We start from the raw sequence: 15,917 nt of genomic DNA on the forward strand, positions 1-15,917 counted from the left end.
GGTCTCCCAAGATTGCACACGTCTTTTGTACACACATTTTGTACATGCTGACATTAGTCTTTTTAATATTTCACACAGGTGGAGCTCGAGAGAGGGAAGATTCTTCATATTAAAGCTCTGGCACTAGGGGATCTAAATAAAGCCGGTCAGAGAGAGGTCTTCTTCGAGCTCAATGGTCAGCTGAGATCTGTTCTGGTCAAAGACACCGTGGCCCTAAAGGTATAAATATCTGTACACAAATTCTACACTCATGATTTGTCATCTGATTCATTCAGGCCACTTTGACATCTCACTGTATCGCACTGTTTGGGGAGTTCTGTAGTCATGTCTAAAAGTAGCTTGTGTATCTAGGAATCCTATAATGAACTGCAGTAGATTAGCGTACCCTTGCTGGTTCAGCATTCCTATAATACACTATACGCTTTTATAGAATAAAGTGCTGTGTCTAAAATCGCTCCCTCACTCACTTGTTCACTATTTACTTATTGGCTGTCTTTGTAGTCCACCATGTAGGGCAGCAGTGAGGGGAAACAGCAGACCAAATTCAGAGACTCTTAATGAGTTTCTAGATTAAATACACCGCTAACACCGCTAAAATACACCGCTAATTTGTTGGCAATCATATTTAAAGATGGTACTATCTTGTCCATCCTGGCCAGCACATTTCATCTGTGGAACATGAAGCATCTTTTGTACAAAGGCACATTCAGTGGAAACCCACAACATTTTCTGACCAACTGGGTTGTTCTCTTTCCAAAACCAAAAAGAATTGTCATTTAGGCCACTACAATTAACGATTGACTCTCTAGCTTCAGCTAATGTTTACATCAAACATCCGAATGAAGAAAAATTCTAAAGCTCTGTGACTTAGATCATGGCATGGTTGCTGGTACCAGATGGGATGGTATTAGTATTTCATAAACTACTGATCTCCTTAGAATTTCACACAAAAAACACTGAGTGAGTGACAGTTCTGTGGGTGGAAATGGCATGTTGATGAGAGGGCAGAGGATATGGCCAGGTTGGTGTGAGATGCCAGGAAGGATATAGTAACTCAAATAATCATACTTTAGAATCATGGTGAGCAAAAAACCATGAACAAATCATAGAACCTTGAGGTTGATGGGCTACAACAGCAGAAGACCATAAACTGGAATCTGAATCATAGGCACAGACTAACCAAATCTGGCTTCAGATTCTTGGTGTTTTTTTGAAAACATTCTTTTTAAACTCTAGAGATTGTGTGTAAAAATCCCAGGAGATCAGCAGTTTCTGAAATGCTCAAACCAGCCTTCTGGTACTAACAACCGTGCCATGGTTAAAGTCACAGAGATTGCATTCTTCCCATTCTGATGTTTTATGTGAATGTTAACTGAAGCTCTTGACATGTATCTGCAGGATTGTATGCATTGTGCTGCTGCCACCTGATTGGCTGAATAGATAGTTGCATACATGAGACATTTATGCAGTTTCCTATTAAAAGTCCCACTTCCATCCATCCATCCACAAAATCAAGCAACCCAATCAACCCACCTAAAAATCCACCCATCCATCCTTCCATCCACCCAACGATCCATCCATCCATCCATAAAATCAAGCAACCCTATGAATTAACCCACCGAAAAACCCACCAACCACCCATCCATCCATCCATTTATCCATTCATTAATCTATCCATCCATCCATCCATCCATTTATCCATTCATTAATCTGTCTATCCATTCATTAATCTATCTATCCATCCATCCACAAAATCAAGCAACCCTATCAATTAACCCACCGAAAAACCCACCAACCCACCCATCCATTGATCCATCCATCGATCCATGAATAAGCTCTGCTACAGATTTTTTTCAAGTGCTCAGCTCTAATGAAACACTCTGCCGAGTTCCACATCCAGACCAGAGTCTACCATTTGACAACCCCTGCTTCCTCCTTCTTTATTACTGTCTGTCTCCTTTTCCTCGTGCCCTTTGCCGTACTTCAATCAATAGTCTAACGTCCTCTTTGTCTGCTGCTGCAGGAGATGCACTTCCACCCAAAGGCTCTGAAGGATGTGCGGGGCCAGGTGGGAGCACCAATGCCAGGGAAAGTGGTGGAGGTCAAGGTCAAAGAGGGCCAGAAGGTGGAAAAAGGCCAGCCTCTGTGCGTCCTCAGCGCCATGAAGATGGAGACGGTGGTGAACTCGCCGCTTTCTGGCACCGTGGCTAAAGTTTACGTCAAAGTCGACAGCACCCTGGAAGGAGACGACCTCATTCTGGAGATCACAGAGTAAAGCGAGCCACATCACGAGGCTTCCAGGACACAGCTCTGAAAATTGTTATCAGCTCCTGTATGGGGCTGTACACAAGCACAAACACACACACACACACACACACACACACACAAACAGAAGCGCACACACATTTTGAAGCAGATGTATGCACAGATTTTGGAACTGACAGAGGGAGGGAGGGAGTTCAATATTTAGTCTTAAATGATCTACACATAGTTATTTCCTAATGTATCCGGAAATTAGTGTTTGTGCACTGGGTGTCGGAAGAGTTCTTGTTTTCGTGTCATCTGAATCTATTTTACATAATCACCTGTCATGTGTAATCACCAGAGCTAATGATCCATGAGCTGGAAACTAGTGTTACATTAACATTGAGTGTCTCGGTTAATGTTGATGTCATTATGTCTTAGAAATATGTAGAAATAGGATTGTGGCAGTAAAAAGATTTCTAATTAAGAAGAAAATCATGCAATAAATGAAAATGGTGACAATTATGAGTAGACACAAATTTGCAGAAAAATAAATCTATAAATAGCAGCTAATTTCTTGTACCGTAACCTTTTAGGTGTTGCCTTTAATCCTGAATAAACCAAAAGAGAAATGAGAAGAAAAGTGCCCATGTGACCTGTACCTTAGCTTTCTACCTTTTTCTGTTCAGTTGAGATCATTTCAGAATTTTTAATTGTTAGGTAAAGTCCGTACATAAAGTAAAATAGTATTGTCATAGTGAATGTGTATGGCCCTTTTGTAGCACTGAGAGCTCTGACTAATGCATTCTGGGTAAACCGCAGTAGAGTTAAAGGGTTGGCTGGCTGGCCACTGATGCATTCTTGGCTGAGTTTCAATTATCACAATGAGCATTGATGGTGAGATGAGGTCCACTGAAACCCTGGAGTCTCAGAGCTGCTGGAGAATGCAGAGTTAGCAGGAAGCTTGTTCCTTGACGCTGATCTTGAATTATTGTTCCAATTTGCCCCTGAATGTGAATATCACACCAGTCCTGTTACATTCCTCCTGGGATCAGGCACACTATGTTTCAGCCTTCAGAGATCCTTTCCTTCCCTTCCCTTCCCTTCCCACAGCACTGCTACTTTCCTTCATCTTCCCTTCACCTTTCCTTTCCTTCACCTTCCCTTTTCTTTCTTCTCCTCATTACAGCACTGCCCCTTCCCTTCCCTTCTGTTCCTTTCCCTTTCCTCACTACAGCACTGCCACTGGAGGTTTCTCAATTGAAGTGTTATCTTTTTGTAGCTGGAAATCAAATGTGAGGTTTGCAAGAGGCGTCTATGGAGAGCACTCAACACCGAGCGTTCATACACTTGAATAGTGGCGAATTGGTAATCCATTAGGCAACACCTGGAGTGCCTCAGCTTCGGCTGTGGAGTACTGTTAAATTGGGGACTAACGTTTGATCACTATTGCTGTCTTTTAACCTCTTAACATCAACATCTCAAAACAGTTAAAGAGGTCTGGTGTAACCATGTTAACCAGGCTAATTTTAGATACAACTCGCATGCTAAAACTGTAAATTGATGATATTAGAGAACTGGAAAATCCTTGTCATGCCGTGCATTAGTGAAAAGTAAACTGGAATGGCTGCTCAAGAGATTTTTGACCTGATGTTCCCTTCAGAGCATCTGCAGTATATGTGAAATAGTTACAGAGAAGAATTTTTTTTTACAACAGTGAGGAATCAACCGCAAAACCCATTTACTGAAACTCCTAGGTGGAGTCTAAGGGCAGTTGTTAAAATCTATCAAACAGTAATAAGAGTGCAACACAACAACCATTACACCAGCAATAAAGGTGCAATTATCAGACAGGTATGAGAATTGATATAGCTTCTACAGCTTCTGTTTACTTTTTAATTTCCTGAAGATTTGTGGTATCCATAAGCAGTCTGGCAGAAAGCAAAAAAATTCTGAGATGCTACAAACTTTTTTTTCTTATCTTAGTAGAGCAATGGGAAGTTTCTTACTGTTGTTTTGTCAGAAATTGAGGTATTTGGACAGCTTGCTCAGCTCCCGGGTCACCAGTTCAATCTGAAGCTTAGGGTACTGTCTGTGTGGAATTCCACATGTTCTCCTGTTCACTGGTTTCCTCTGGGGTCACTGGTTTCTTTCCACCTACCAAATCCATGCTATCAGGTGGTTTGGCTGTTCTTAACTGCCCTTAGGTGTTGAATTTGTGAGTGTATGGTGTCCTGCCACTCATTAATAATGTATTCCTGCTTCATCTGATTCCCGGGAAAGGCTCTGGATCTACCCTGAGCCTGACCAGGATAAAGCGCTTTCTGAAGATGAATGATTGACTTCTTACATCTAAAAAAACGATTTATACCAAGTTTGTACTGAAGATAGATTCTTTTAAACGGTGATTTACTGCCCCAACAGCTACCCTTAGACTCTCGTTAGTATTTAGGTCATAATCTGTTTTCTCAGTACAGAGAAACAGATCAAAGTGTTTTGTTTGTAAGTCTGTAAGACATGATAAGAAATGGGTCCATGAATTCTGACCCTACTGTCTGTATTCCTCAGCAGAATTTGAAATTCATCAGACCAGGCTTTGTTTTTCCGGTCTTCGGTCAGTAGCTGCAGTCCTCTCTCTCATCTCTCCTACCTGTTTACTAGTCGTACTGACATCCACTGTGTTCCACAGCGTTCTATATATTTCTAGTTCTGTCCATCACAGTTTGCATACTACAATGTTCCTGAGGTGAAGAAAGGCTCTGAACTTCTCAATGCCACCACTATTCACTTGTATTTGGTCTTCCTTGTGGCATAAACTCGTTTTTCCTCAACAGGTTTAACGAAAAGAAATATAATGTTTTACTGACATGTAACAAGTTTTACTAAACAACTATTGTTTACTTCCTGGTAGATGAGGGTCTTACAAATGGAACAATTACGTTTCCTGCACTTATTTCAAGTAATGAGATTCATTATGCTAAATTTGTAGGCATGTACGCATTAATAATTGGGATCCTGCTGCAGAGAAATGGAATTAATCTTACAGATGTGTTCGGAATGATAGATTTAATAGTTTGTTATCTTGATGTGCATTCATTTCCCTTCCATATGTGATGTTAATGATTTGTAAGCGTTTATGCAAATACTAATTCATCATAAACTTTTGGTCCATCTTGGAAAATAAAAGACTGATATAAAATAAAATAAAAAAAAAAGGATAACAGACTGATTGCTTGCTTCTGGTTATTTGGAATCAAATTCATACAGAGGGGTTTATATGTCTGAAAATATGAGGAAGAACCTGGTGGTCAAAAGATCAGTAAAGAATTCTGCATTCTTTTATTACTTTATTTTATTTAAGTTTAGATTTAGTTACTACAGTATGTCCCTCTTTTGGTTTTATTGTACCCAAGATGGTCTCCACAAGTTCTTCAAAGTCAAAGAAGCTTTATTGTCACTTCAACCATATATTGCAGATGCAGTACACAGTGAAGTGAAACAACGTTCCTCCTAGACCAAAGGTGCTACACATAAAGACAAAGTACAGTGACGCAGACAAACATAGAGCTATAACATAGAGATAAAAAAAAAATTAAACTATAATTTAAAAATTAAAACTATACTTAAGGTGCAATCTTTAAGACGTACAACAGAAGTGCACAGGAAGACAAGACAGTGCAGACAAACAACATATAGGCCGACTTTGTGCAAAGACAATGTTAGACAAAGAAAGAACAGTGTATACAGTTATTGCAATTATTAAAGTGACACATGTGACAAGACTAATATGAATATAAATGTAAAGTGGCATGTGCGTGTAAACAGGACATTTAGTGTGTATGCGTCTGACTATGTCCAGCACAGTCCAGTTCTTTTTTGTGCGTGTGTGTTATGTATGTGTGTGTGTCCGTGTCCAGCACAGTTCAGTTCTCCTTTGAGACCAGATCTTGGTTGTGTGTGTGTGTGTGTGTGTGTGTGTGTGCGTGCGCACACGTGTGTCCAGCTCAGCTCAGTAACATTCTTGACAATTCTTGACAACTCAAATCCTTCAGACTGTTACTTGAACATGTGCTTCAACAGAAGAGATGAAGCTCAGTGAAATAGTGCTGAATGTTGAAGATTCAAAATTAAAGGTTAAATTTCCTTTTATTGTTTTAAAGCTTTTGGTTTTAAAAGTTGGGTCTCAGACATGAACCCCACTGTATATAAATTTACATTTATGGCATTTGGCAGACATCCTTATCCAGAGTGACTTACATTTTTGTGTAATTTTATACAACTGAGGGTTAAGAGCCTTGCTCATGGGCCCAGCAGTGGCAGCCCTAGGATTCAAATTCACAACCTTCCATTCAATAGTCTAACACCGTAACCACTAAGCTAACACATCCCCTATAAATGGTATCAGTGGTATAACTTTGATTTGAATATTTAATGCAACATGGCCCAGGACAAAGAAGAAGAAGCCTTTATTTGTCACATGTACAGCACAGCAGAGTGAAATACTTTTCTTCACATATCCAAGCTTAGGGGGATGGAGTCAGAGTACAGGGTCTGCAATCATACAGCACCGTGGAGCAAAAAGGGTTAAGGAAGATGGAGTCAGAGTGCAGGGTCTGGCATCATACAGCACCCTGGAGCAGAAAGGGTTAAGGGCCTTAGGGTCCAATAGTGGCAGCTTGGCAGTGTTGAGGCTTGAACCTCAGAGTCTTAACCATTTGAGCCACCACTGATAGGAAGAGAGGAAAAAACAAACAATTTGTAAAAGAAACCACTATCTATGGTGCAATTGCAATAAGTGGGTTTATTACTGCTTCAGTGATCAGCAGCCTGGTGGTCACATGATCTGTAATGGCTGAGGGAGTTTATCGATCAGCTGTTTAACTGAGAAAACTAGAAAAGTGAAAGCATGTATGTGAAGGGGGGAGGGGGGGATGGAGCAGGCCATGAATCACCAATCAAACTGGGTAACATAAAAAATACCATTCAAATGCAACGTGTGTGAGAATCAGCTCAAACCACTTCGACTCAATTAGACCTTCTTTATGATTGCCGGAAATGAGTGAAACGATACATTCACAGGCGCAGTATGACAGGAAGCATGGGGGTTTAGTTTGAAATGATGGATGGCTACTCCTGATAGGAAATACCTGCGGGAGAAGGTCTGTGGAATCTATCAGAAAAACCAGTGCACGTTTGATCTCAGAAACCTATTATTATTATTATTATTATTATTATTATTATTATTATTATTATTTCACAGAAGCTCCACAGCAAATAGGATATATTAAGAAAGCTGTGCACTTCAGACATCCGAAAGGTCGTTTTGGAGTCGCCGGGATTGATCGTGTTGTCTCTTTTAATTAAATATCCGTTTTGTTTGGAGAGGTAGCAGGCTAAGGTTAAAAATAAGAGGAGGAAAAAATGTACAATGAACATGGCCAGTAAAAGCACAGGAAAGGAAGCAGATGGCGGATTGATGTGAAGATCTGACCAGACCACTGATAGGCCCAAATGAATAATCACCATGGACTGTAGAATAGCTCCATGGTTGGAGTGCTGTTTAATTCAACATTACATTTACATTTACATTTACATTTCTGGCATTTGGCAGACGCCTTTATCCAGAGCGCCGGGCAAGAGTGCTTTGAAGTCTCTATCAGTGAATTCATCAACACTGGTTCACTAGGTCACAGATGTAGGATACAATCAGCCTATAAACTGTGTTGGGAGGTAATATAGCCCAACAAACAAGGAAAATATGAGCTAGTTTTTCGGGACGTGTTTCAGGAACAGGTTAGCTCTTCACCCGTCGTTTGAAGACACCTCGGTGCCAGAACAGAAAAGACTCTTTTGAAAATGCAATCCAAGAAATGATTCTTTTGACCATTTTAAAATGAGTAACTTTCAAGGATAGAAGTAAAGTAATAAATATACAAAATGGTATAAACCTAGGGGGTGTGTTGGCTTGGTGCTTAGCACATTTGCATCCCACTTCCAGGGTTAGAGGCTCAATTTCCACCTGTGTGTGGGGGTAGGGGTCGGAGTGTGTGTCTGGTGTTTGCATGTTCTCCTCAGGGGTTTCCTCCAGGTTCTCTGGCTGCCTCCCCAGTCCAAAGATATGCATTGTGGGCTGAATGGCATCTGCCCCTTAGAGTGTGAATGGGTGTGTGATCGTGCCCTGTGACAGACTGGCATCCTGTCCAATGTCCGTACCCTGCCTTGTGCCCCGGGTCTCCTGGGATTGGCTGCTTGTTTCCCACGCAGTGTAGAAAATTTATGGATGCTTTATGAAAGAATTACCAACATAAACATTTTTTAATGATTCACTGATTTTTTTTAAAAAAATGATTACTTTCATGTTCTTTTTATAGTGTAGTGGGGTGGCTCAAGTGGTTAAGGCTCTGGGTCGTTGACGGAAGATCAGGGCTCAAGCCCCAGCACTGCCAAGCAAGGCCCCCGACCCACCTTGCTCTAGGGGTGCTGCATCATGGCTGACCCTGCGCTCTGACCCCAACCCCCAAGGATGGGATATGTGAAGAAAGAAATTCACTGTGCTGTAATGTATATGTGACAAATACAGACAACTTAAACTTATAGTAACAGTGTTGTACTTTGACCATTTCCTTGTCCCACAATTCTTCTTCACAGGAAGTTCAGAAGATGCCACTTCCTGTTGACTGTATGACCTTTACAGAGCTGAATGCTGTGGATGAGGTGTATCCAGCATGAATGGTTAAAAAAATGTTTTAATTCATATTATTTAATTATTGATTATATTTCAAACTAAAGTGCAGATATAACTAGTTTTTATTCCTGTTTTATTTGTTAATTATGTGAAATTTTAACACTGCAGTAAAGGACACTAGCTATGTTTAAAAAGTCTTTATGTTCCCTATAAATGTGGGCTTCATAGAAATTATTGTAATGTTAATATTTCTACTCGGTTTAATTGGTAAGTCTATGAATAATCACTTTCCTACACATCTTGTGTAGCCCCTGGAAAAAAAGAAGCGTGGCCTAGCAACGTGACACATCTGAGTGTGAAATCTGACTATGTGATAAGTGATTATATATCTCCATCTGATCATCTCGCACCGCTGCAACACTTGAGGATTAAAGCGAGTTGGTCTTTCGCTTCAGCTGCTTTGTCAGTCATATGAGCAGACGTTGACATCAATGCTCCTCGCCTGAGTTTGTCACTCCAGATCATCTATAATGATCCCGTCCTGCTGTCTCCTGCTTTCATCTCCCAAAGCCATCCGTTCTTTGTTATCCATTCTCTTTCCCTTCCTCTTCTCTCTCTTTTTACCCCCAGCTCCCCCCATCCCTGAATCGCTGTAGCTCTGTGGGCAGCCATCTTCCAGCTCTCATTAAGTATTCAAGGATGCGTCGAATGCCTCGGCAGCACCTGTAGCTACAATGATGAATTAGACATGAATATTCAGAGTGTAACCCTGCCACTGTCTAATGACCCCAATGTCAGTTATTAAAATATTTATGACCCCCAAGTAAGCTGAGCTGCACTTTCAGGGCCCCTCCTGCACGTTGCACCCGCATAAAATCGATGGGTTTAAACAAAGCCACAATCGATAACGGCGCGGTCGGCAGCGGTTCCCTTTTCCTAAAAGGCTTTTCAAAATGTCTTGCCTCCTCTGTTGCTATTACGCTCTGCTTTTGTGAATTGTTCTGTCGACTCAGTTATTAGAAATCCGACATTATGATTGTTGTCTTAACAGGTTCACACTAAATGCTTAGATCTCTCTCTCTCTCTCTCTCTCTCTCTCTCTGTCTATCGTCTAGTTGTCTCTCTCTCTTTCTGTCTCTCTTTCTGTCTATCGTCTAGCTGCTTCTCTCGCTTTCTGTCTCTCTCTCTCTGGTTGTCTCTCTGTCTCTCTCTCACTTTCTGTCTCTCTCTCTGTTTCTCTCTCTCTCTCTCTCTCTCTCACCCCCCTCTGTCTTTCTCTCTTTCTCTCTCTCTCTCTCTGTCTCTCTCTGACTCTCTGATGTATATATATGAAACAATGAAACAGTTTTATCTCACAGTTGCATGATAATATCTCACACTTCAAGGCAAGGGAAGAATACTTAAAAGAGCTGTAGTTGTGTGATAGTAACAAGTAATGCGAGATACAAAGTCGCAATTGTGAAATATCTTGCAATTACAAGAAAAAAAATATAATAAAAGTCGCAACTGTGTGATATTGAGAATAATAATAATAATTATTATAAATTAATAATCCAGCAATAAAAGGTTTAAAAGACATTTACAACTGCATTAACAACTAATCAAATCATTTTGCATTTGTGCGGATTACAAGATACCCCAAAGTCACAATTGTAAAATATTATAAATAAATAAATATATGTGATACACACATCTGTGAGATAATATAAAAACCCCAAGTGTGTGATATTAAGAAGGAACTGATCAAAACTTGGAAAAAAAGTATTAACTCACGTTTACGTCATTTGTGCAAAATCTGTGTGGGAATAACGTTGAGTTGAGTGAAAATAACACGCAGTTACGATATAAAACACGTCGCAACCGAACGATATAAACCCACAGTTACTACGGAGTGTGATGTTTAAAAGCATTTACAACACATTCTGGTTTTCAATGATAAAATCTGCACTTGAGTGACAAATCTGAGTCACAAAGTGAAATTTTATCTTGCATTTGTCGGAAAATCACTTCATTACGAGATATGAGATGGGGAGGGGGAGTCACAGTTGTGAGATATTACCTCAGGAAAATGACTCCCGATTATGAGACATTGAGATACACAAAGTCAACAACGGAGTGATGTAAACAAGATAAAATGTCGCAGTTGTGAGATTAGGATGCATAACAATTTCCCTCATGTGGAGGAAACAGGCTGCCATATGTGAGTAATATTTGTGTGTGTGTGTGTGTGAGAGAGAGAGAGACTGTGCACATGCAGATACATGCACAAGATAATGTGTTAATGTGTTTTTTCTCTCTCTCTTTTGCCCTCGGGGACAGCTGGCTGCGATATTCAGTCATCCATGGCTGCTCTGGTGGCGAGACAGGCCTGCTCTCCTCCTGTGACCAGTTTTTTTTGTGGTTTGTCATTATTACATGCTTGACTCGTGTTCCTGTGGTCAGTGGGCCATAGGGTTTTGCTTAAAAAGAAAGAAAAAAAACAGGACAGAGCCGAGGTGAGCCGCTGCAGAAAGGCTGAAAGACCTGCACCGAGGGCAAAAACCTAATTTGCTTTATTTGTGCGCTTTCAATATGCACTCATTCTGCTTAATTTTCATTTGTGACAGCCAATTTGTGCGCTTTGTTTTCGTGCTTTCGCATGCGAGTAGCTCTCTGTGCGCACCGGTGCTCTGATGGAAAAGGTCATGCAGTGCATTAACACTCGAGTTGAGGGTTGTGCTTTGGAGACGAGTGGTGTGGGCATGTTTTTTTTTATTTTCTTTTTTTTTTATATATTTTGATACGACACGTCTGATTGCTCCGAGGTCCCTGAGCATTTCTTCGCATGACCGATCTTTCCTCACGTGTGCAATCTTGCTGAAATTTGAACCCAAGTCGTCAGAGGCAAGATAAAATTGTTGAACAACTTCAGTGTAATTACTCACCATTTCTTTCAAAAGTCAGTCAAGCGGCCCGGCTGCTTCGTTCGCGGTTAATTGTTTGATTCCCACTTGCATATCGTATGTACTACAACAAAAACCTCGCCGGCTGACGAACCCCCGTCATTAAGATTCCCAGCATGCTCTGCTCCAATGTTTAATTAGTCACTTGCCATAAGATCTGCTGGAGTGCTATGGGGGGGGGGGGTGGTCTTTCCAGACCTGCTCTCAAACATGAAGTGTTTGGGATAAGTGAGTATTAAAGATAATTAATTCTAACCGAATAATACATCATCCTCATAATCACAACCCACCTCGGTTTTCTTCACGCTGACGTTGACAAGCTTCAAATTACAGAACTGACCTTCAAGCATTAAACAGAGTAGAAATCAACAAGTATCTATTACAACAAATCTTATCAAGTTAAAATCTTACATCTAGTCAAATATATCTATAGTTCTTAGTATAAGATTATAATGAACCAAATATACGATTATTAAGCCTATTTCTAGGCATAGATTGTCTTGTTCTATTGGTGGGTTGTTCATTTTAAGCATTCATTTCTCGAAAGAACAAAATGATCTGCCAACAGACTCAGAAAATTGAAAGCTTAAAAATAGTTTTACAGGATAAAAGCGATTTCCTGTTGTGTTAAAAAATGTTGCTACAGCTCATAGGTAAAGGGCATCTTTGCTAGATGGTTAATTATGTAGCTAGAAACATGAACATGTTCTTTCAGCTGCTCCCTGTTCAGGGTCGCCACAGTGGATCATCTGACCCTTGCTGACGCAACCCTCCCATTTAACCCTGGCTTGGGACTGTCACTGAGAGTTAACTCCTCAGTGGCTGGGTAAGCGCCCTGTCTGGGAATTGAACCTGGGCCACAGCAATGAGGGACCACCAGGAGGCCCGGAAACATGAACATGTATGTAACATAAAACTACACTAACGAGCTGGCTAACAAACAACAAAATACACCAATAGCAATTGGCTTGGTTAACTAGCCAGCTGATTTTTATTATTCTATACAAGTGTTTTATTTTCTCGTTCTATTGGTGGATTACTCAATTTAAGTATTAATTTCTAGAAAGAACAAAATAATTGACTTACAGAATAAAAGATGTAAAGCTTTAAAATAGTAAAATATGCCTAGAAATAATTTTAAGAATCTATTTGTTTTACTGTAATATTATAATAAGCAATAGTATACAAATTCGACTAAATTCAAGATATTATCCATTTCTAAGAGTTTGCAGGATTGTTACTTATTGTAAGTAACAATCTGGCTAGCAAGACTAGCTCTCTTAGCTGTCTAACAGCTTGCCTGATATATTTTGAGTATATCTTTTGTCACACTCTGTACTGGGCTGACTGTGTGATGCCCTTTGTTTATGACCACATCTTATGACCGTCCTAGAAATTCATTCTGTTCAGTTTCTTCTTCCGTATCTTAGATGGTCCTTTTCGTGATAAACTCGCCAAACTGCCATTAAACACGTTAACCAACACGTCCGTTTCCACATCTGTGATTAATCTCAGTAAATTTTAAAGAGCTTTGCTATTCAGTAACCGTCTCTGTTAGCATCCTTTCCCTGAATTCTGCAAAGAGGTACTGTAGCAGCAGCAGCACGACGCAGACTTCTTTTCTGAGTGAACCCTGAAATTCTAACATTGCCTGTACAAGTTCCTGCTGGGATTTGTGAAGAAAAGTGCTCTAATTTTGTTGTTCTTTCAGCTGCTCCCTGTTTGGGGTCACCACAGTGGATCGTTTGGTCCACGTATTTTGATTTGGCACAGATTTTACGCCGGATGCCCTTCCTGACACAACCCTCCCATTATATCCTGGCTTGGGACCGAGACTGAGAGTTAACTCTTCAGTGGCTGGGTAAGCTTCCTGCCCAGGAATCGAACCCAGGTCATGGCAATGAGAGCACTGGATCCTGCCACTGGACCACCAGGAGGCTCAAAAGTGCTCTAGTGTATATGTGGTCGATAAATCCTGTCTTCTTCTTCTTCTTCTAAATTGGGCCAGGGACGCTCATCTGTCTCCACTGTCTCAGAAATTGCTGCTGTTGACTAAATATTTGGCGCCTGAAGTGAAGACTGTTGCCAGAAAATTGCTTTGTTTTGATTGTCTCAAAAATTGAATTCTTTAAAATGTACACATACTGTATTCCAATTGCTTTACAGCAATTCCAGAGTTAAATGCATTATGATTTTCTTTAGTAATTGTTAAATAAATCTAGCAAATGTTTTAGAAAATTCAAGTAAAAATATGGGGAAAGAAAGAGCATAGGGAGGCATCATGCCCACACAGAGAGCATGGCCAATTTTGCTCCCCTGGATCCCAGCCACGGATGGCTGTGGAATCACTAGTGGTTTCCCGACAAAGGGGGATTACTTTATTGTCACATCTCCTTGGAGAAGGTTTTTAATCCACATTTGGCTAGCTTGGCTCAAAATTGCTAATTACATATATAACTGTGGTTCTGTGAACGTTAGAACCAGTGCCAGGGTTTGGAAGTAGTGCCAAACTGGTGAGAATGCAATGAGAACGTTCCATGGTATAATGGCTGTATAATAGCGGGACCTCATGCGAATACTGTGTGATATTCCACTTTGTGGTTTTCTTGTATGTATGTGGACATCCTGGAGACTGCGCATGGTAGGTATCCAGGGTTCATTAAAGCTGGAATAGCTGTGGTTAGAAAGAATATGTGTTCTGGGGTAATGAGGGTGTAAAATAGCCAGATTCAGGCTTGCCATTGCAAAGCATGAGTTGTGAGCAAGCTGATTATTAAAGGAAGAGTCTTCAGGAACCGCCTTAAATCGAGACTCCTAGACGGAACCACCATCCTTCTTCTGAGACATCAAGGACATCGAGTAGAAACTTGTGCTGTCAAATGTAGGTATCTATCTTTTCAACTGCACTTCTGTTCTCACCAACTGCTCTTGTCAGAGTGACAACTTTAATGAGGTCTGATGTGGATGAGTCCCTGAGGCTTGAGAAGGTTGGGTTGCTGGTGGCAGAACTGGAAGTTGTATCCCTGCTACACTGATATCAGGATTGACTGTTCTGTCCTGTCCCTGTCCAACGCTTTCATTGGTAAAACCTCAGCCCTGCCAATCACTGTCCTTCATGGCTGTCCTCTATGGAATCCTGTGGTAAGAGTGGTTGTGTGTATGTGGAGGGCAGCTATCGGTGGCATTTGGAGGGGCATTAGAATTGTGCTCTGTTCAGTCCCAGCTTCACAAGATGGACAGAGGGATGATTATGCACCAGCTCGGTGGGGCTTAATGAATGACTCTCCCTCCCTAAGACTTGCACAAGTCATGCAGACCCTTTGCGAGCACGGAAAGGAGTTACAGGGACCTAATTGTTCCACTTGAGCAGTCCTGGTTTCATCATTCTGATCCTTGCAAGCCAAACACACAGAACAGATCTGGCAGAGTGGTTTGTGCTGAACAAACTTAATCCAGATTGACCAAGACTTGCCCCAGATCCTGGCCCCGGTCTCTCACTGTTAGGATCCAGGTTTTCATCAGCTCTACAACAGTATTTACAGCTAGCTCTTTCAGCTGACGCTGTTATCCAAAGCACATTACCGTTGTGACAGAATACAATTGAGCGGATGAGGGCAAAGATTCTTGCTCAGGGCCGCAACAGTGCCAGGACTGTAGCTCAGTACCAGTATCCACAGAGCCTCCACTGGCCATAGCAGTAAAGCAGCTGACGTATTACCTTTTGGGCTCCACGCAATGCAACATCGTAAGTGTTTACAAGAACGTCAATACTATGTCTATATTTAGCACTCGGACATTTAGGACAAATCTGGACATAGTGCTTTGTTGACCAGTATTATTCTCTGCCCTCTGAGTCAGACCCAGCGCTGTTGTGCACTTATCCTCAGTAGTGGTGTAGTATTTGACACCCAGCAGCTCAATACAGTTTATTCGTTTTACAACCAAGCTGTGATAGAGCAGGAAGCATGATCTGTACTGGCATCATCCCATTATACGTGCACGCATTGTTCTCAGAGTTTGCAGGAACCTAAAAATAGACCGCACAG

The 15,917-nt window shown here is 41.1% G+C and overlaps 1 protein-coding gene across 2 annotated transcripts in view; it reads left to right on the forward strand.

Annotated features, from left to right (window-relative positions):
* pcxa (pyruvate carboxylase a) overlaps positions 1 to 5,467 on the forward strand; it is a 162,548-nt gene extending 157,081 nt beyond the window's left edge. For both annotated transcript variants that reach the window (XM_058415127.1, XM_058415126.1), the window contains exons 20-21: positions 79 to 219; positions 2,024 to 5,467. In XM_058415127.1, coding sequence (XP_058271110.1) covers positions 79 to 219; positions 2,024 to 2,275 — 393 coding nt within the window. In that variant the 3' untranslated portion in view covers positions 2,276 to 5,467. The remainder of the gene's footprint in view (positions 1 to 78; positions 220 to 2,023) is intronic.
* The last annotated feature ends 10,450 nt before the right edge of the window (positions 5,468 to 15,917 follow it).

Source organism: Hemibagrus wyckioides, linkage group LG18 (genome assembly GCF_019097595.1).
Source record: "Hemibagrus wyckioides isolate EC202008001 linkage group LG18, SWU_Hwy_1.0, whole genome shotgun sequence".
NCBI lineage: Eukaryota > Metazoa > Chordata > Actinopteri > Siluriformes > Bagridae > Hemibagrus > Hemibagrus wyckioides.